General features: G+C 36.1%; 1 protein-coding gene across 2 annotated transcripts in view; it reads left to right on the forward strand.

Moving 5' to 3' along the window:
* The window catches only part of EDIL3 (EGF like and discoidin domains 3), a 423,610-nt gene that overhangs the window by 229,277 nt on the left and 173,836 nt on the right, over positions 1-20,497 (forward strand). For both annotated transcript variants that reach the window (XM_060635428.3, XM_060635426.3), the window contains one exon: positions 13,006-13,119. In XM_060635428.3, coding sequence (XP_060491411.1) covers positions 13,006-13,119 — 114 coding nt within the window. The remainder of the gene's footprint in view (positions 1-13,005; positions 13,120-20,497) is intronic.

Consider the following 20,497-nt stretch of genomic DNA (forward strand, 5'->3'; position numbering starts at 1 on the left):
AAGAGCAAGAGTTTATAATTTTAAAGTACAATTTATCAATTTTTATGACTCATGCTTTTGATGTTGATATCTAGGAGATATTTGCCTAAACTGAATCCCCAAAGATTTTCATGTATATGTATATATGTATATACACATATACACATATACACATATACACGTGTGTGTATATATATGTTTTTTAGTTCCAGATTTTACTTTAAGGTCTATAGTCCATTTTTGATTAATGTTTGTATATGGCCTGAGAAGTGGATCTAAATTCCTGGTTTGTTGTTGTTCCAGTATCGTCTATTGAAAAAACTAAATTTCTCTACAGAATTATTTTTTTACATCTGTAATAGTGATGTGTCTTTGTGATGTTTCTTCATGCTCCTGATCCTTGGGATTTGTGGAGCTGCCTGGATCTGTGGGTATAGTTTTATCATATTTGGAAAACGTAGGGCTGTTATCCAAATATTTTCTTTCCCTCCCACTCCACAGACTTCATTCACATCTCTTTTAGGCTGCATATATAGATACGTACTGATGTCCAGTTTTTTTCTTCTCTCTGTATGTTTTATGCTGTGTGGTTTTTGTCTTAACATTCACTCATCTTTTCTGCTACAATGTCTAAGCTGCTTTATTTCCTCCTAGTATAGTTTTCCTCTCACACATTGTGGTTTTCATCTCTAGAAGTTCAGCTTGGGTCTCTTTTTGTATTTTCCATGTCTCTAACATTTTCAATATATGGAATACAGTCATAATAGCTGTTTTAATGGCATTTTCTGCTAATTCTAAATCTGTGTTTCCTGCTTTTATGCATGCCTATTAATCTGGAATGTATATCAGACATGAATTTTACCTTGTTGGGTATTAGATACTCTGTATTCCTTCATAATTTCTTGAGCTTTGTTCTCTTATAAAGACAAGTTACTTGAAAACAGTTTGGTCTTTCTGGGTCTTGCTCACAAGGTTTGTTAGACAGGACCAGTGAGGTTTTTAGTCTAGGCTAATTATTTCCCACCACCGAGGAAAGTTTCTTCTGGGTCCTGTGCCCAACACCCTGTGAATTAGTTTATTTTTTACTGAGGGATCAGGCACTTTTCCTAACTTGATATGAGCTCCAAGTGTTACACCCTCTGGTGCATCCAGATGGTTCTTTCCTTAGTGTTTTTTTTTTTTTTACTTGCATGAGGTGATCCACAGTCTGCTGAATTCCTGAGCGGGTACTCTGCAGATCCCTGTGAGTTCTCTCTGTTTCCTTCCTCCCAGCTCCTTCTTTTTATCTCAGAGGTTTGGCAAGGATGTACCTGGACTGTCCTTTCTATGCCATGGTGTGGAATCTTTCTCAAGGCAGTAAACCTGAACAACTGTAGGACCCACCTGGTTTATGATTGTCGCTTCTTTCCTAATGTCTGGTGTCTTCAAAACTGTTGTCTCATATGTTTTGTCTGTTTTACTTTTTTGGTTGTTTCAGGCAGAAGGGCATATCCAGACTATGTCTTGGCCAGAAACTCAAGTTCTCTTGAATCCCAAAGTTATCACTGGTAATGGAAAAAATAAAATAAAAAGATGCCAAATTGGCATACTTAACAATGAATATGGGAGAAAAAATAAAATATCAAAAGTAATGGCTCATAGGCATTGCTTTTCTGGCATGTAGTAGTGAGTTGGTGGCTGGAAGCAGATTTTTCAATGGTGGTCTTGAGTGTGGCAGATGTTCTCTTGCCTCCAGGTCTGCCAGGAATCCAGGAAACCTCGTAGAATTATGTAGGTGAGATTATGGACTTGGAAATACAGCCACTCAATTCTTTCACCTTGTTGAGAACTGAAATGAAATTTCAAAAAGAGCGTTTGCTATATTTACTGGCCATAATTTAAATCTATCAGCTCTAGTTCTTAGTGATCTGTCAGCCAAAATGTATAGAGCTAATGTTCTTATTTAAAAAAATAGTGAATGTCTCCATGTTACAAATAATTAATATTAACAGTATCTGTTGAATTATCCCATTCAGTGGATCAAAATTTCCATGGGCTTTGCAATTATGTGGATAAATACTGTCTTTCATGCCTCTCCAAGGCAGGGCTGCTCTTCTGTAGAATATTTATGAAATTTATTTATTTATAAAATCCTACCCTTTTATTTACTCTGATGATAATCCCAGAAGTAGAAATATCTGTGTACAGAATTCTCATTAAAAATGGGGGCAACTGGGTGGCTCAGTCCGTTAAGGGTCTGACTTCAGCCCAGGTCATGATCTCATGGTTCATGAGTTCAAGCCCCATGTTGGGCTCTGTGCTGACAGCTCAGAGCCTGGAGCCTGCTTCACATTCTGTGTCTCCCTTTCTCTCTGCCCCTTCCCCACTCATGCTCTGTTTCTCTGTCTCTCAAAAATAAATCAACATTTTAAAAAATGTACCTAGGGGCGCCTGGGTGGCTCAGTCAGTTAAGCGTCGGACTTCAGCTCAGGTCATGATCTCACAGTTTGAGAGTTCGAGCCCCGTGTCGGACTCCATGCTGACCACTCAGAACCTGGAACCTGCTTTGGATTCTGTGTTTCCCTCTCTCTTTGACCCTCATCTGCTCACACCTGTCTCTTTCTTCCTCACAAAAATAAATAAATGTTGAAAATACATTTTTTAGATGTTCGTACATTTTCATTCAGCAACATGACCAAGAAACATTCTATAGAAGAATGCATATACAGATTAGTCCATATTATAAAAATGTAGATAATTCTTTTTACAGTCCTTAAATTTATTTAAAATTTATTTTAAATTAAAAATTTAAGATTTTTCCCCCACAAGTTACCTCATGTAATCCTCACAGTAGTTTTAGAAGTATAACAGAATTCATCACTTTTAACAGATTTTTAATTACACCTATAACATAAAATTTCAAAGATGTTAAAATGTAGGAGCAGGAAGTATTCTTATTTTATTATCTGGTCTACATGTATCTGTAGGTGAGAGTTGATTTATAGAGTTATTTTTAAGAAATTAATTCTAGGGGCGCCTGGGCGGCTCAGTCGGTTGAGCATCCGACTTCAGCTCAGGTCACGATCTCGCGGTCCCTGAGTTCGAGCCCCGCGTCAGGCTCTGGGCTGATGGCTCAGAGCCTGGAGCCTGCTTCCGATTCTGTGTCTCCCTCTCTCTCTGCCCCTCCCCCATTCATGCTCTGTCTCTCTCTGTCTCAAAAATAAACATTAAAAAAAAAAAAGAAATTAATTCTAGAATTAAGTGAAATTATTTTTCTATATATACAAAATTTAACTGCATAGCAGTACCAGTTATTTCAGTGTGGCATTGTTGACATGCCTTCAGTGGTTGACATGCCTTCAGTGGTTCATTATTTTTAGCCTAAGTTACTGTCTTAACTTTTCTAAACAAGTTGCAGTCGTTGAAGGGAAAAATAATTCAACCCAGTGAATTGAGAGTTCTAATTTGTTCCCTTAAAAGCCTCTCTTGTTAAAAATATTTTTTACAGGGATATATTGGTGTTAAGCCTTTCTACTTATAACTTGTATGTGAAGTGGAATAAGTGGTTACCTGCAAGTTTCATACAGTTTTTATCGCCATAAATGTTATGGATTAAATTGCTGATAGGAGTGCAACCATTTTAAAAACCAGATTGGCATTTAAAAACCAAATGACTCTGTCATTTCTCTACTAGGTATACCCTTCCCCCAAAATTCAGTATACTTATGCATCCAGAGACATGTACAAGAATGTTCCCTGATGCTTTTATTCCCAGCTACAGCATAAATGCCATTGGCAGTAGAAAGGGAAAGTGCTTGTGATACATTTCACTGTGAAATATTATAAAGCAATGAAAATAAATTCACTGCAGTCACCTGCAACAACATTGTGAATGAAACCACAAACAGAAGAACACACACTGAAAGATTTTTTTTTACTATAAAGTTCAAATATAGACAGGAATAAATGGTCGTCTTATAGGAATGCATAGTTAAGTAGTAAAATTATAAGCCGCACAAAGAGTGAGTCTATGATTGCCTTAATAAGCAGGAGATCAATTACCTTTGTGAGGCTGGAGGAAATCTGGAAGGGCCCTGTGAAGACTTTTAGAGTACTAGCAGTGTTTTTGTGCTCGGCCTTTGTGCTTGTTACACAGGTTGTCTCATAACAATAATTCATTTAGCTTTATTAACTTTATTTATTTATTTATTTATTTGTTTATTTATTTGTTTTGTGTGCTTTTCTGTATGTATGCATTCTTTCAAATAAAGATTTTAAAGAAATGTGTATTATCACCCCTGAAAAAAAAAATAATTGTACAGGTAGAAAATATATCGATGCGCTCTATAAAGAAAAGGCTAAAGCATATACATTTCCTTCATATGAATGTAAAGTTAAAAGGCATGTATAAAAGAATGTAGGATCCAAAGAAATCAATTTTTCAGTAAACAGGAATAAAATTAGAACAAACGTCCATTAAACCCAAATCACTTAAGATTTTGAGAAAAATTACTAAGAGAAATAAAGGAATTGGCAGGAAAATGTATTTCTAACTGAGACTTTAGGGTTGGATTCTTTGACCTAGAGCACTGATGCTAATATTACTAGGACATTACAAACATTTAGAAATTCTATTAGAAATAGAATAGATTAGAAATAGAAGATTTGAATATGAATAGAAATATGAATACTCATATTTGCTAGTGGAGCTGAAGCATGTTGGTGAATAACATGGATTCTTGAGACACACTTTCTGGGTTTTAATCTCAGTTTTACCACCTGTGTGACCCTGGGCAAGTTATTTACATTTTTAATGTCTCCATTTCCTCATTATGTTCATGGTTACTAGCTCACAGGGTGTCATGTTATACATAAAATGCTTCAACAAATATTTGGCACATAGTAAGCAATATACAAATAAGTGGAAATACTTATTACTGTCACCCTGAAGTGCTATTTGTCTGTATATGTAGTACTGAAGCTTACATAGAGGTAACTCTAAACTCTAAAGATTATGAAACAGTTTGCAGAAAGCAAGCAATGTATTTTAGCGATAGCAAAAGCCTGAGGAAGACTCATTTGTCAATAATAATTTTCCACTGCAGGTAGTTTTCCTTGAGGTCTGCTGAATGTACAAAATGGAAAGCATCACCATATGCTGAAAATTAAAGTGCTTCTATAAAAGGAAAGAAAGAAAATATGGAGAAATCACATTCTATTTGGCAATTTAAGTAGGATTCCCAGATAAAATACAGGATGCTACATTTGAATTTCAGATAAACTTTTTTTTAAGCATGAGCCAGATATTACATAGGCATCTTGTATGTTTGCAGCCAAGTCTGGCAACCCTAAATATTAGGAAATCTGTGTGTTTAGTTTCAAACCAAACTAAATGTTTAAACATGCATGGCTGTAGCCAGCATGTTATGTGGTCTGAGTAATATGGAGTCAGCATAAAATTCCCTTCTGACATTTTGAATTATTTTTCCAAAATGTTCCCAGTAATGAAATTCTAGAGTATGTGAATGAGCTTTCTAAAATAAAGATCCCATGCCCCCTTTCACATTCTTCAATACTCTATTAACTCCCCAGTATCCAAGGACTATAAAGTTCAGACTCCTTAACCTGATTTATAGGGCCATAAAAATCTGGCCCATACTACCTAGTAACTTCCCCCCCTAGGAGCCCCACACATATCGTTCCTGTGCATATCTAGACATTTAAAAGTGCTCAGTTCTTTCTGAAAACATTGTGTTCTTATATTCCTTCCTACTAAAAAATTCCTGCCAATCCTTTAAGCACTAACCAAATCTTACCTTCTGTAAGTAATTTTCCATATTTCCTCCAGGAAGAGCCACTGCCTGTTCTATGATCTCAGTACTTTTTGTGTGAAGTGGCATAGGACATGTATTTCACTATTTTATTACCTCTCTTCCAAATAGAATTACAGAAGGTGAGATCTCTTAGAGTAGGAACTGACCCCCATTCACTGATGTATCCAAATTACATATTTTAGGGCTTGATTCGTGGAAGGTGCCCATCAAAATTTTAATGAGTAAGTGAGTGAGTGAATGAGTGGTTAAGTAAGCATATGAGTCATAGCTATGCTTCCAACATAAATCTCATCTTAGCTAGTAATGAGTGTTTGATTACTCACTCTAGAAAAAATCCAACATAGCTGATCATCAGTGTTGATGACTAAAACTAGAGAGAGCTGCAAGTGAACAAATTTGAAATGCAGGTGACAAAACAGAGTGGTTAATTCTGGATAAAACATTATAAATATGAAATATATATGTGTATATATATGATAACATACTATAATAAAAGTAAAAAAAAAACTAGGAAATATATGACTCTATACTAGGAGCAAAGAACTAGACCATGACCAGTCAATCTCAGATCTTTAGAATAATGAGATGTGTATTAATTTAGAAAAATGACTTTACAGAGTAGATAACCCAGAAGCATTCTCTCCAGTCAGCTAGACTCCTCTTCTAAAACTCAACATTCTGTAGTCTGCTAGACTGGTTTAGTTATTGATATTTGAAGGTTTTTTTTGAGAAACTGTGCATTCATTCTCTTGTTAGAATGTTTGTCACTTTGCACCATAACTCGTTATTTCTTTGAGTAAGTACTGTACTGTAAGAGCCCTGAGAAAGTAATGGGCCACAATATATTAATCTTTGCATTCTTAGCACATAGCAAAGAACTAAGGATGTATAGATGAATGGGCAGAGGTTCTACCTGATGTTTGTTAACTCTAGCTACCTTTTGACTCATCTGGACTCCTGTACAAACAATATTATTCACTTCATTTCACCCAAGTCCACTTAAATCAGAATCTCTGGTGTAGGGCCTTTGCATTGTTATGTTTTAAAAGTCCTAGCTTTTGGGACACCTGCCTGGCTCAGTTGGTTGAGCATCCAACTTTTGATTTCAGTTCACATCATGATCCCAGGATGGTGGGGCAGAGTCCCTTATCGGGCTCTGCACTGAGTGTGGAGCCTGCTTGAGATTCTATCTCTCTCACACTGCCCCTCTCCCCTGCTGGCTGGTTCTCTCTCTCTCTCTCTCTCTCTCTCTCTCTCCCTCCTCTCTTTCTCTCAAATTAAAAAAAAATGTTTAAAAAATAAAATAGAAGTTCTAGCTTTTAAAACAAGCACTGGTAACTTCATTTTCCTTAATAGAACCCCTCTAGAAGTAGGCTGATCTTTGTTAGTAAGTGGTGAGGGATAAGTATGTCTTGAGTATGATTTGAGTATGATTTGGGTTTGCTTGTTGTTGTTTTTTTTATACTCTTGTCTTGGTAAGTGAAAGTTATAAATATGTTATTATAAAAAGATTTGTGATATGTTCTGATTAAAGAATTCAGTTTTTAACTTGCTACTTTAAAATGAATTACTATTGAAATAGCAGAAGGCAAAATCCAAGGGGAGCTCAAGCACATAAAAATATACAGATCTAGTCCCAGAAAGGAGTGGGAAATTTTGTAGATAATTCTGATCATGATAATTTAATTCAATATCTGAGTGGGAGAACGGAATTTCTAGATTTTCATCGTAATTTATTTAGACTTAAAAGAGAAATTGCAAAGCCATAAGCTTTAGATAAGAAAAACAAATAAAGGTCAAATTTTAAAAGTCAGCCACTCATAAGAGGTACGAAAATTATTTGATAGCTAATGGGGGGCCCAGGGAAGAGGGGTTGTTAGGATCAAAAATAGCAGGCTCTTGAAAATAGGCTCTGCTGGCTAATTAACAGTCAGTAACAACATTGCAGGAGAAGAGACAGCCCAAGGGCTTTCTGTCTCTGCAAAGAAAAAAATAAGGGCTTTATCATGGTGCCCTTTTAATATATGAAAACAAGGATGCTCAGCCTGAAATTTAATTGTTCCTTTTTGACGATCATGGGTCTGGATATACATAGAGATGAAAAGGAGATAATTTAATGATTGAATTAAGTTATCTTTGTCTCCATTCAAGAGGTTAGATGGATCTCATCCTGAGAAGGATTGGTTGTCCTGATCTAAATGGTGGTCAGTATTCACAACATTCTAAGCCATGTTGGCAAGTAAATGCAGCGGCACTACTGGGGCCAGATGGCATCTACCTGAGGATTCTGGGTAAACTCAAGGATGAACTGGAACACTGATGGCCCTGGAGTGCTACCTGTTATCTCTCTTAATCTATGTATTAAAAATGTGAGAAAATTTGGAACTAATTAATTAATTAGTTGGTTAATCAAGTAATTTTAAAAGTCTCCAGAGGAAGTTCAAGGGAACTAGACTCCAGAAATCTCCATTTCATTTTTGGCCAGCTGGTTGAGTCTATTATGAAGAATAGAATTACTGAATATTTAAATATAATTACCTGAAAAGAAGCAACATGGTTTCTGTGACAAGAAATTATGCCCAGAGAAGCCATTGTTTTTTGAAGTCTCAAATAAATGAACTAACAAATAAAATCTTGATTCTCAAAAATTCTTTGATAACTTACCTACCACTCCAAAGTCAATATCATGGGTTTTGGGACTATAGTTTGCACAATGATGGGTCTGAAAAACATCCAGAGAAAAAGGCTAGGAGTAACTGAATACTTCTCAGGATGCAGATGTGTGTAAGGTCATGAGTACTCAGACTGATCTTATGAATATATGCATTTGTCAGTTACTGGAAGAAGATTCTCACAGTGAAATCTCCAAAGTGTGTATAGGTTGGCATTTTTTCTATTAGCAAAAACCTAAGCCAAAGTGGCTTGTCTACCAACACACCTTTACATGCCTGCATGAAAATGGGCTAAGTGCAACATGATGATAGAGTCAGTTAGGTGTATCTTAGGAATGAATTTGTGTAATTAGAGCAAAGGGCCTGGGAATCCTTCTAGAGTACTTCTTTGTGTTCAAAGAAATGCTTTCTATTGTGACCAGTTATCTATTCCCTCATGTCTTCTTCTCCTTTCTTCCTTTACCTTGCTTTTTAATTCCAGCATACACACACAATAGCATCACGAGTTTACGTCTGGAAATCCATGTTCAGCTCTTATTGTCCTCAGCCAGAGGAGATGGTAGGCAGCAGTTTTAGGCTTTCAGGATGAGGGATCAGAACTCAGCTGGGTGTCTTATTATAAAATCCAATTCTGAATGAGGCTATTTTTTTAAAACAGTTCCCATGAAGCAGTCATAGAAATAAAAACCTCAGAAAATGATAGCTATTAATATTATAAATGAACTATAAATATGGCCAAATATGGAAATTCCTATTTTGTATGGGACTGCTATGTCAAATTTTTCTTAGTTATAAAAGAGTGTAGTATATTTCACTACATTTGGAATAGATGAGGATTTTTTTTTTTCTGGAAATGATAATGTCTTGATCTATGACAAAGAGAAATGTATATGATTTATTACAAAGATGTTTAATTTTCATTTCATTACATTATATTCTGTGAACATTTGTATCTAGTCTTTAATTAAACATGATTTATTCAAATTGAGGTCTGTTTCCGTTTAGATTGCTTGCAGTGTTAATCACAGAGCAAATAGCCTTCACCGCTAAAAGAACTCCTGCATTATACTAATATATAAATGCTTCCATGTAATTTGCATATGTTATCTGAGTCTCCATGATATTAGATATGTACCTACACAGAAATGTCTTACTTTTTTGCCTACTGTATTAAAGTACGTAACCCCTTTAATGTAACATTTGTATTTTTACAAATAATAGATTTAAGGTAGTTTTTTAGCTTAAAAAATTAAAAAATGGACCAATAATAAAAGGTCACTCTGTATCAAAAATTGGGTATGGAGAGGGGTGCCCAGGTTTCTCACTCAGTTAAGCATCCAACTTCACTTAGGCCATGATCCCATGATTTGTGGTCTCCAGCCCCACATCGGGCTCTGTGCTGATGGCTCAGAGCCTGGAGCCTGCTTCAGATTCTGTGTCTCCCTCTCTCTCTGCTCCTCCCCTGCTTGCACTCTGTCTCTCTCTCTCAAAAATAAATAAACATTAAAAAAAAATTTTTAAAAAACTGTGTATGGTTTTTCACTTCAGCAAATGCAGTTCCAGTTTATTCCACGTAATGTTAACCTCTGGATAAAAGTGTAACTACTGTTTATTTCAGAGTCCGATATTCTTAATTATAATTTTCTTTGTTGATGGTTGTAAATCTGGCCTGATGATCAAATAGCTAGCAGGTTCAAACGTTGATGTGTCTCCATTCGATTCACCTTTCACATGTATTAAGTATTTTTTATTGTTTAAATACTTGGAAGAAGTAAGAAGCCAAGAACAATAGTGCCTGCATATCCTTACAGGCATATAAAATGATTCTTCGTAGTTCTCAACGTCATTGACTATGAAAACTTTCTTCTATTAACATCTTAAAGCAGCAAGAGATGGGTTTGATTTTACTCACGATGGATAGTTCAACATTAAAATGACAAAATGCTTAGTGCCTCTTACCTGATAATTAAAATAGAGGTTGTACCTATTAGCATGAAATCCTGTGTGGGTCTCTCTACTCTGCTTGCCTTCATTCATTTCTGAATTCCATCCCAAATTTGGCTTCACTAGGTCTATCTGAAGTACAAGGGAACAGAGGATACCCTCCCACCCAGCTCCAAGTCTTTAGTGCCAAAAGATGAAGGCCATTTCTCTCTACTGGCACTCACAGTTCATCATAATCTGTCCCCTGTCTACATCTTCAGATTTAGGGCCCCAGCACCCGCCTTTGCACTCTATGCTCCAGACAGGCTGGCTATTCATGTTCCTGAATACACCATCATACCATGAACGTTTCTCTTCAAAGTTGTGACTCATTCTGGTTTCCTTTTTGGAAATACATTACCATCCCCTTTCTGTCTTTAATCTTAATTAAACCTTTCCTTCAAGATCAAATTATATTTCCCTTATGTGGTCTTCAGACATCAATACTCAGTTTCTTCCCTGTAAGTAAATAAAAGAATAACTTGTTATATCTGACTTTATAAAATAAGGCAATTCATTCTCCAACATGAAGATTTAATTTCTTATTAGCCATTGACATATTCTCATCTTTAAAAAAAAATGTAGTCAATGTGATGCAAGGTGAGACATAGTAGGCATGTTCCCAAGTAGCCAGATGCTGCAATTGCCTTACATTGAGCTAACAATAAAATAAATAGCACAGTGATTTCTGTGCTTCTTTCAAGATGTAATGAAAATGTTTTTCATGTTAGTCCAATACAAATCAAGACTATGTGAAATTTTCAGTAAGACTATAAAAAAGTTAAATATTCCATCAGATAAGGAATAAATGGCAACCCCCTCCTTCCTCTCCTCCCTGCTTTCTCCCTTCCTGTCTTTCCTCCCTTCCTCCTTTCTTCCCCTCCTCCTTCCCCCTCTTCTCTCCTTCCTTCTTTTCCTCCTCTGGAGAGTTTATTTTCAAATATTAGGGAGGTTGTTATATTTTATGGCACACAACTATTTTTAAAGATTATCAGATTCTGATTTTATCCTATTATTTGATGTCATAAACTACTCATATTATCTAGATTCTTTGAACACAGTTAAGAACTGTCTCTACTCTCAAACTTTCACAGTTAACCAGAAACCAAAAAGGATGTCTTTTTCAGAGAAAGTCATCACCTGCCTAAGGAATTTTAGGCCTAACTTTACAGTAAACTTAAAATGAGAGCATAACCAACACTGATACTAAGAGGAGACATTGTTTAGAAAAAAGAAGTTAAAAAGAAAAGGCAAAATAGAGGTTTTCTATTCTGGTATGTTGTTCTTGTTCAGTCTTGAGAGGGTAATTTATGATCATATTGCTTTAAGCACTGTAGAAACCCAGATCCTAAAAATAAATACATTTTGGTACATTGTAGTGTACCAAAAGATACATTACACATCTGAAACAATTTGCTTGAATTGTCTGGGCCACTATTTCTAATCCTTTGTTAGACATTTTATCAAGAAACATTTTGGGGTACCAGTGGTCTCCCAGATAATGTGTGGCATTCACAGAGATACAACGAACAGTGCAGGACAGGGTCTACATCTGTAGAACTGGCAGTTTGACTGGGTGAGAGGGTGAAAGGCACATAAATAGACAATTTCTAGGCAACCCCATTCAGGTCTGTAAGGAGCTGTGGGAACAAGGGCAGAGAAGGAGTTCATCAGGAGTAGATGATAGAAAGAGAAAGCAATGGGGAGTGGTTGCATGTTCTCCAACTACTTTCCAATTCCCACAGAACCTAGCCTGGTGCCGTGCTTAGAGGGAATGATGTGTAAGTTATCACTGATAGATATTTGACTGAATTAGTCATTATTTCTTGTTTCATTTAAAATCATATTCGTTGTATCTGTTGTCCAAAATTAGCATGGAAATTAGTATAATTTGCTGAATGTTTTATATTTCATGATTTTGCATCAGGTATAATAATGGTATATCAAAGGTATAAGTCCCTTTAGTCATCCTAATTTTAGAAACCCCTGAATGAGATTAGGAAGAGATCATCATTTACATTTATTATACTTTGCTTAATGTAACGAGCTTTAGCTATTAACTCTAATTTGCTTCTCATCGCATTCATCAAAGGCGAACTATTTAGAAACTAAAACATCTCTGTCAGTTAGAATTTTAATGAATTAAGATGAAATGAGACAGTGTTAATTGGCAGTTGTTGCTGCAGGGAAGGTTTCTAGATCTTGTAAGTGATACCAATTCATCTCTCTATCAGGGTTAATTTGCTCGATTTAATTCTAAGGATACACTGAATATTTCCCCAAACTATTCATATTTATTTTCAGGATTGGAGAATGGTCTGGTTCTGCTGGTCTTTCGTTGGGATTATCAATTTCATTTGAACTTGATTATTAATCAGTTGTTGATTTTGAGCACTGTTTCTATGATTGACTCAACACATAGACACACACTCACAAACACACAAAAGTAATAACATTACTTAGATTTTGTTTTATCTGAAAGGCCTAAATCCTTCCAATAATTAATCGTTTTTTCCACCAATAATTCTCATTTTCTCTATTCTTTCTCTTTTCCTCAGACATAAATGAATGTGAAGCAGAGCCATGCAAAAATGGTGGAATATGTACAGACCTTGTTGCTAACTATTCCTGTGAGTGCCCAGGTGAATTCATGGGAAGAAATTGTCAATACAGTAAGTATGCATATATGTATACATTTTCATTGTTGTTTGCATAGCCTCCATTTATTATGGAATCTGGGTCAAAATCAGTATCATTTGCTTCCAGAGTTCCTAACTTATTGAAATGGCACATTTTGTATTTGTTATTGTTAATGTTGCTAATACACGTATCTTCCCCAGGATTGGTCTCAGTGCATGCTAGGCATAGAACTTGACACTTTGTGGTCCGAAAGGAAGGCAACAGTTCTGCAGAGATCCAAGTGCATCTCTTTTATGAATCCCATTTTGGCCTTTGAGTATGTGTATGACCTGAATTTCCACCAGAGTGGTCACTTCAGGCAGTAAATTTACTTCAGACAGTAAATTCGGGGTGCTCTAACCTGATAGCCTCTATCACAAATAAAAGGATTTGTGTTGAGCTGGCATACACATTAGTAAGAATTTTACATACTGGTTATTTGCCTTTTTGGAAGCCTAAGAGAGTAGGGTCTTGTGATGATGGATCAAATGATAGGACAGCGATTTTCTTGAAGTGTTTACAAAGAAGCACAAAGTGGCCCTTTTTCCGCCAAAGAAACAAAAACTAGGAAAAGATGGTAACAAGATAATAGTCATTGTGATTAAACCAGAATCGGACACAAATACCTGCTAATGAGAACAATAATGATATCACTTAATCATTGTTGGACCCTTACAGAAACTCCATAGTGCTACTGCTTTGATGTATATTATACTATTAGAGTATCACATTATACAAATCAGAAGGCAGATGGAGATGAGAATTCAGAGGCAGAAACTGAGACACATAGGGATGTGGTTTGCCCAGGCTCTCTCAGATAGTGACGAAAACAGGACTAGAAGGAATGTAGAATTTTGGCTTGGGATTCCTAGTTCAGTGTCTTTTCCTAAATCAAGATATCTCTTCAGACAGAGTTGAAAGAAATAAACATGAAAACACACTACACCTTCCATCTCTCTTACACATGAACATATGCACACATACACCCACACACACACACACTCATACACTCCTTCCTTTTTAGAGTAACAATTTTACATGTCATTTTTCCTCTCTTCTCTTTGACAAGGATACTTTATAAAATAAAACATGGAGAATTATTGAAGAACTTATTTGAGTTATGTATATAAACAAAATGATGATCTATGAATACTCATAATCCTCGTCCTGAAAAACTTGATTAAGTGATGGAATTCTGAATATAAAAGAAATACATTTGGGCAAATTTTTTCTAAGCTTAAAAATAATTGGGGAAGATGGTAATTGTGAATCAACACAGGAACCTTCAGCCATCAAAGAGTGGAAGGAAAGGACAGCCTGAGCAAGCAGGTTGGTCATACAACTAAATAGAGTAGTGGCCACCCAGTCAACTAACCTAGCTACCTTCTATAAAGCATTTAACTGACCATTCTGTAAGTTAACTTAATTCAGACTTAATTGGTCGTTGGCCTGGCCAGATTCAGTTCCTGTATCCTTTTTTCTTTTGGTTCATGAGACTTACAGGTGGCTGCCAAATCAGCACTGGAAGTTGTACTAAAAAGCGCCCCCCCACCACCATGTATCTGTAAATGAACACTTGACTACTTTGATGAAGAACAAAAAGTTAATGTCAATGCCTATTTGATTTTCATGCAGCAAAAACAGAGAGTTGGTGCTGTAATGAAGCACCGTCCAGACAGTACTAGAACATTGGGAGAGCTTAAAACAATGTCTGGCTAAGAACATGTCCAGGCAGAATAAGACCTCCTCTGACACATAGAAGGCCTGGCCAGGGGAACAAATAGAGAGATGGGACCTTCCATTTTCCTAAAAGGAGAATGATATAGGGGACATGTCATGGGAACAATGCCCAGCAATGAGTGTCTCTCTGAGGTAGTCATGCACCAGCTTTCTGACTGACCTGAAGAAGTGATAACTGAATTTGCAGGCACCCTGGGAGAAAAGCCCTAGGTCTTGAAGTTGTGTGTATGTGTGTGTGTTTGTGTGTGTGTGTGTGTGTGTGTGTGTGTGTGTATGCCCTTGCCCTCCTGTGCTAGTCAAGGAGCAATTGGACAGTCTGTTGCCTATAGATTGAAAATGGGAGGAGACCTGGATGTGAACTAGATGTAACTGATGACTAAAGCCTATTTTGAACTAGATGACTAAAGCCTATTTTATCCCTCCATCATAGATTTTACTGAGGTCAACACATCTAAAAATACCCTTGAAAAGAAAGAAACTTGATTGATGATGGAAAGACATTTTGAAATAGACTTTGAACTTAATTGCCATCAGTTTGTTATCTAGTGTCTTCCAATCAGTGTTTGCTATTATGTTTAATAAAATTCTTTGATTTCTTTGATTTAGTTTTATATCTATATAGTATTTTTAAAATTTTTTAATGTTTATTTATTTTTGAGGGAGAGACAGAGAGACAGAGTACAAGTGGGGCATGGTGGGGAGGGCAGAGAGAAAAACACAAAATCCAAAGATTTCAGGCTCTAAGTTGTCAGCACAGAGCCCAATGCAGAGCTCGAACTCACGAGCTCTGAGATCATGGCCTAAGCCAAAGTCAGATACTCAAATGAATGAGCCACCCATGTGCCCCTATACAATCTTTATATTTATTTATTTATTTATTTATTTATTTATTTATTTATTTATTTTTTTATTTTTTAATATATGAAATTTACTGTCAAATTGGTTTCCATACAACACCCAGTGCTCATCCCAAAAGGTGCCCTCCTCAATACCCATCACCCACCCTGCCCTCCCTCCCACCCCCCATCAACCCTCAGTTTGTTCTCAGTTTTTAACAGTCTCTTATGCTTTGGCTCTCTCCCACTCTAACCTCTTTTTTTTTTTTTTTTTTTTTCTTTTCCTTCCCCTCCCCCATGGGTTTCTGTTATGTTTCTCAGGATCCACATAAGAGTGAAACCATATGGTATCTGTCTTTCTCTGTATGGCTTATTTCACTTAGCATCACACTCTCCAGTTCCATCCATGTTGCTACAAAAGGCCACAGGCTTCTCTTTGAACACAAATGCAGTAGTGATTTTCTAACCCATCATATGCTCTGACATTCTACATTTCCTCTATTCATCTCTGTGCCCTAACAAAAAAGATAAAAAAGAGTCACTTAGGATACACTCCAAAACATGTTCTTATTGGGGTGCCTGGATGGCTGTCTGTTAAGTGTCTGGCTCTTGATTTCAGTTCAGGTCATGTTCTCACAGCTCATGAATTTGAGCCCCACATCGGGCTCTGCACTGACAGCATAGAGCCTGCTTGGGATTCTTCCTCTCCCTCTCTCTCTGACCCTCCCCCTCTCACACACACACTCTCTCTCTCAAAATAAATAAGTAAACATAAAAAATAAATAAAATATTTTCTTATTGGTGTATTTGTTTTTATTGTATTGATTTGTAAGCGTTTAGAATAAAAATAAAGATTGTTAATCTCCCTACTGTTTAGGTTTATAGGAATATGGCTCTGCTTTTTAGTGTGGCTTCTTAGAATTTTTAGAAAATCCAGAGTAAAAAGGTGCATTCTTCCCCAAAGATGATGTAGTAGTACACATTGAGAACGTACTGTATTCACTCACTACAGGGCACACAGAAACACCTGCAGGTTCCAGGCACTGCCAGCCCTAAGATGATCGAGGTTAGGATCTTGGGAATTGACAGTACAGAGATTATAATCAATGTTCCCAACTTCCACTCTGGAATTAGATTTATAAACTTTCTTATGAGCCTTCTGTCATGTACCTCAGGGGTACCATTGGTCGGCTTATGCCTACAGTTATGGCAGAGAAGCCATTTGTTTCTGCAGATATTTCAGGAGGAAGAGGAAAGGGGGAATGATGGAGACTAACTGCTGGGTGGGACAGAGGACAACAGTATTGAAATACTGGCATGCTTATATTCAAATCCAAACCCCCTTCACTCTCCTCTTGGGTATCTGCACTCATATTACATCACTCCTTCCACTACTTTCTTATATCTACTGATGGATTAATTAAGTTCTGCTATATTTTAAGATGAAATCATTCTCAATACCCTCCCAAGTAATAAATAATTAAAGACATTGCAGAAGACCAGAAATGACTAAAAAAATCTGTACAAAAATAGTAAACTATAAACACGAATAATAAACTGGGGATATATTTACAATAAACATGAAAGGAAAATATTTTTTATCCTTAGTTTGTGATGTTTTTCAATTCACTAAAATTAAACACAACAGAAGGAAAAAAAATCCATCAAAACCATGCACGGAACTTCCCTACAAAGGAAATAAGTAACTTGATATTTATCATATTATAGTTGAGTCGTGTCTTCATCTTTATTCTTCAGTATATTTTGAATTTATAAGGCTTATGATACCTTTGTGATCTGAAAAGAATAATTATGTTTAAATGACTGTTTAATGAGAGAGCACTACATAAGGGAACAAAAACCTGGACTTACCATGCATTCTGCTGCTTCTTCCTCTCACCCCATTTCTCTACCCCTCTCATTTCACAAATGGAAATATAAATAAATGGAAACATGAGATGGAAACAGATGAAATGGTAAAGAGGAGCAGAAGCTAGCTGACAGACTTTAGAAAGAGTATGGAAAAGAAAAAGGAGAAGGGAAAGAGGTGAATCTGAATCCATGCTGAGCATCCCAGGAAATGCCCGCACACACACTGTCTCTGTCTCTTTCTCTCTCTCCCTCCTTCCAGGAGGAATTTGTTGTTACTTATGGGAAGAGAATTGTAAGGCAAGGGAGGTGACAGAAAAATAATTTTTCAAAGATGTAAAAGGTTCCCACTAGACCATTTTGCTAGGGAGAGTTCCTTCCTTCCTTCTGCATGTGCTTCTTAACATTGTCTGTTCTTAACTCCACTGCCAGAAGTAGCCTGTTAAAGCAAAAGTCAACGTGCATCACCTAGCAGCTCAAAATCTTCCACCAACTTCTCATCTCACACAGAGAAAAAATTACAGTCTCCCTGTTTCCTGAGGTCAATAGGCCCTGCCTGTATCTCCACCCTATTTGCTCACCTCTGTGACCACATCTCATGGGACTCTCACTTTTTCATGTGCTCTTCCAGCCCCACTGGCCTCCTGGCTGTTCCAGGCACACACCTGGCACATCCCTGCCCCACAGCATTTCCTTTCCCATCTCCCCTTTTCTATAATATTCTGTTATGATGTTATGAATACTCCATACTTCCTTTGGGTCTTGGCATAAAGGCATCCTCTCAGTGAGGCTTTTCTCAGTCTTTCTACCTCCCTATCTCAACACACCAAAACACACCCACCCCTTTCCCTCTTACAGTTTTTCTCCTTAGCATTGATCATTAACATATCATATTTGTACTTTTATATATTGTTCGTTGAAAATTCTTCCAGTGGAGTATATCCTCCACGAGAGAGAAATTGTTCTGTTATAATCACAGTTGCCAAAGAGTACTAGCAAACAGTAAGCGCTCAATAGACATTTGCTGAATGAATGAATGAACCTTGCATTCTGAGTTCTTTAAGTATAGGAATAGTATCTGATTTTTCATTGCCCTCAACTACCATAACTACCAAGTTATTTTTTTGTCTACTTCTCATTTTTGGAGCAGTATTCTAAAGCTGTTTTTGCCAGTGTAATGAAATATAATTTGGTATATTAATTGGTACTCAGTAAATGATACTACAAGTTGAATTGTTTTCCTTTGATTTGATAAAATCTTTTATAACTCTATTTTGCAGTAGGATTATGCAAATGGCTTTTAAATAAGACAAGTAAACAGGCACTCTGTTCCTCTATTTAGACCATTCTGCTTGCAAACATCTTGATAATTTTATCTTAGATTACTTATTTATTTCTTATCCATTTCTAATATCAGTAAACATTTATTAGTGCTGTGATCTAACTACTACCAGTAGTAATGCTTGAAAATGTAAAAGTGGTAATTTTGGATATAATTATTTAAATGGTGTTGACAGGGGCGCCTGGGTGGCTCAGTCGGTTAAGCGGCCGACTTCGGCTCAGGTCATGATCTCAAGGTTCGTGAGTTCGAGCCCGGCGTCGGGCTCTGTGCTGACAGCTCAGAGCCTGGAGCCTGTTTCAGATTCTGTGTCTCCCTCTCTCTGACCCTCCCCTGTTCATGCTCTGTCTCTCCCTGTCTCAAAAATAAATAAAATGGTAAAAAAAAAATTTAAAAATAAATAAATAAATAAATGGTGTCGACAGACTGATCTCAGTGTCTGTGTACTTATCATCAAAAAGATTTGCTTTTCTCAGATCTTAACCTTACTCTGCCTTTCCTTCAGTTTTACTCACCCTTCAATATTAGGAAATTTATTAAGATTACCTTTGCTAGTGGAATTCACTGAAATATTTTGAATATTAGTGATATACTACATTTTTAAAACCAAAATATATTTTTAAATTTTCAGTTAAACAGTTAAACCAAAATGTTTAAGACACTACTTTAATAACCATTATTTAAAATCTATATGAATTCTTTACTATAATGTATGTCTTTAATAAATATGGCTACTAGGTGTTTTTACTTAAAAGTAGTGTTTATATCTAATCCTATCTATGATGACATGATGCCCAAATATGTAGTAATAATTATTACACAAATCAATCACCTATTAAACATTTTCAATTAGTTTAGTATTTCAAATACTGATAACAAAAGTTTTAATACTGGACAAAAATCTGCCTAAAATTTTTCCAATAATTATTTGTAAATTATATTTATAGGTAGGCTAGGGCAATAATACTTTTGATTTAAATATTTCAGCTTAGCTTTCCGGATACTGTTCAATTTATTACTTAATTTGGCAGATCTCAGTTGTTTTTAGTTTTATTTTTCATTTATTTATTACAGGGAATTTAATTTTGATTATCTTTAATTTTAATTGAAGTTGCATTTGAATGATATGTGAAAATCATTTAGATATGCTCATACTATTTATTACAGTATGACAGGCAATTCTTCTAATTATAAAGCCCTAATTTATATCCCTTATTGTTCCTAATGATACAAGCTCAAGTGTTCAGCTATTTTCTTACACAGCTTGGAAGGAAATGATCATGAACGGGCAAGAGAAACGTATTCTTATAAGAACAGATATGCTTTACTGTGTACGTTTAACACAATGGGATGTTTATACTAAAGTGAGCACAATGGAAAGTGATAGCACTTTAGTTAACTAATCTAAAAATAACCAGGATTATTTTCATTGATTGGACTATGTGGCCCACAATAGCCATATACAGTTCCCTGCTGGGTGTTTAAATGTGACATGATTAAATTTCAGAAATGGCACTCAAATTCATTTTCATCACTGATGCTATTTCTGGAAATTAAGATAGTTACCAAGGGATCTCTTATAATGCA

This window comes from Panthera onca, chromosome A1 (assembly GCF_046562875.1).
Source record: "Panthera onca isolate mPanOnc1 chromosome A1, mPanOnc1 haplotype 2, whole genome shotgun sequence".
NCBI classification, from domain to species: Eukaryota; Metazoa; Chordata; class Mammalia; order Carnivora; family Felidae; genus Panthera; species Panthera onca.